The 2200-nt window shown below is 43.0% G+C and overlaps 1 protein-coding gene across 2 annotated transcripts in view; it reads left to right on the top strand.

Annotated features, from left to right (window-relative positions):
* LOC126992554 (actin-3, muscle-specific-like) overlaps positions 1 to 1411 on the top strand; it is a 1655-nt gene extending 244 nt beyond the window's left edge. The window contains exons 1-2 of one of the 2 annotated variants that reach the window (XM_050851374.1): positions 1 to 93; positions 205 to 1411. The exon at positions 1 to 93 is cut by the window's left edge and continues 244 nt beyond it. In XM_050851374.1, the coding sequence (XP_050707331.1) occupies positions 216 to 1346 (1131 nt within the window). In that variant the 5' untranslated portion in view covers positions 1 to 93; positions 205 to 215 and the 3' untranslated portion in view covers positions 1347 to 1411. Of the gene's footprint in view, positions 94 to 201 lie in introns of both variants that reach the window. The other variant, XM_050851373.1, reaches the window with a different exon arrangement.
* Positions 1412 to 2200: the final 789 nt, after the last annotated feature.

Here is a 2200-nt window from a genome sequence, read left to right on the forward strand (position 1 = left end):
GCGAGGGGTGGGCGGCGGGGTATAAAGGGGAGCGCTGCTCACCCCCCACTCACTCGCCAACTTGGAGGAGGACGATTTTCTTCATTTTTAGAGGTAAATTATTTGATTTTATTTCACTCTGACTGACTGAAATTGATTTATTATGCATAAATGTTTTCTTAATATTGATTTACTGAATTTGCTATATTTCTCCTCTCTTAGTAGAAAGAGCAACGATGTGCGACGAAGATTTAGCAGCCTTGGTTGTGGATAATGGATCAGGCGTCGTCAAGGCTGGCTTCGCCGGTGACGACGCTCCCCGAGCTGTCTTCCCCTCCATCGTCGGCCGCCCTAGACACCAGGGTGTGATGGTCGGCATGGGTCAGAAGGACGCATACGTCGGCGACGAAGCTCAGGCCAAGCGAGGTATCCTGACTTTAAAATATCCTGTTGAACACGGCATCATCACCAACTGGGACGACATGGAGAAGATTTGGCACCACACCTTTTACAACGAGCTCCGCGTCGCCCCTGAGGAGTCTCCCGTTCTTCTCACAGAGGCCCCCCTCAACCCCAAGGTCAACCGAGAAAATATGACAAGAATTATGTTCGAGACATTTAATGTCCCGGCCTCGTACATCGCTATTCAAGCGATCTTGTCCCTTTACGCTTCTGGGCGTACTACTGGTATCGTCCTGGATTCTGGTGACGGAGTCACTCACACCTGTCCAATATTTGAAGGTTACGTACTCCCACACGCAATGTACCGCCTTGACATGGCTGGCCGCGACCTTACCAGCTACCTAAGCAAAATCTTAACAGAGCGTGGCTACTCCTTCTCCACGACCGCTGAAGGGGAGATCGTCCGTGACATTAAAGAGAAACTATGTTATGTTGCTCTTGACTTTGAAAATGAAATGGAAATTTCTAAAACATCTCTGACTTTGGAGAAGGCTTATGAGCTCCCTGACGGGCAGATAATAACTATTGGCAACGAAAGATTCCGCTGCCCTGAGGCAGCATTCCAACCCGCCTTCCTGGGCATGGAATGTGTCGGTTTACATGAACTGGTTCACCAGTCCATTATGCGATGCGACATAGACATCCGAAAAGACCTCTTTGCCAACATTGTCATGTCTGGTGGGACCAGCATGTATCCTGGAATACCCGATCGAATGCAAAAGGAAATTACATTCCTTGCTCCCTCAACTATAAATGTTAAAATTGTTGCTCCTCCAGAAAGAAAGTATTCCGTCTGGATAGGAGGCTCCATTCTCAGCTCCCTGTCTACCTTCCAGCACTTCTGGATAACCAAGTCAGAGTATGAAGAATTCGGGCCTGGAATTATCCACCGAAAATGTTATTAATTAGTATTATCAATATAACTATATTATATTATTATTTTTATTAAATGAGTATATTTTTGTGGGAATCTTCTATCACTTACCCTCACTCGACTATTGACCTCATGAAATATACTTCATGTCAGGTAAGATGAAACTGCACTGGGTTCGAGAGAAGTCAGGCGAATATTCAAGTTAGTGGAATAAACTTTTAACCCTTTTCTTCTTCTTGGCTCAGTCTCTTGTGTTGGCCATCGGGGGACTCGCACCACTTCAAAGACACAGATGCCTACACCAAGATAATGTGGTCCTCGCTTACAGTTTCCTCACTACTTCAAAGACACTTAACACTGAACGATATAAAAATTAAAAAATTACACTTTTACATTTTTTTCTTCAGTGGCGAAATTATATTCAAGGAGTTGACAAAAACAATCCTATACCCACACCCACTGAATGGGCTGCAGAGAAAAGAAGAAAATATATAAACAAAACACCTCACAGCAAGAAATACGGTGACAATAGTATTCACCGGAGCAAGGCGCAAACATTACGTCACACTGTCGTCGTTGGAATAAGAGCAGCTGTTTGAAGGTCACTCCAACAAAAGTTTCAGACAAAACTTTAAATAATTCTCGCCGACGCATAATAAGACAATATGATTGACTGAGGAGCATCTTTCAGTAGCGTCGCGTCAAAGTGAAAATTGCCAACACCGAGTGACATAACCTCCAAAGTGGGTTACTTAAGAGAAATCGTTGAGGAAACTAAAATGCCGTGCTTCAATTTATGGACTTTTTCTTACTGATTATTATCATTATTTATTATTCATTATAATGATTATTATTATCATTATTATTATTATTATTATTATTATT

Source organism: Eriocheir sinensis, unplaced genomic scaffold (genome assembly GCF_024679095.1).
Source record: "Eriocheir sinensis breed Jianghai 21 unplaced genomic scaffold, ASM2467909v1 Scaffold488, whole genome shotgun sequence".
In the NCBI taxonomy this organism is placed as follows: Eukaryota; Metazoa; Arthropoda; class Malacostraca; order Decapoda; family Varunidae; genus Eriocheir; species Eriocheir sinensis.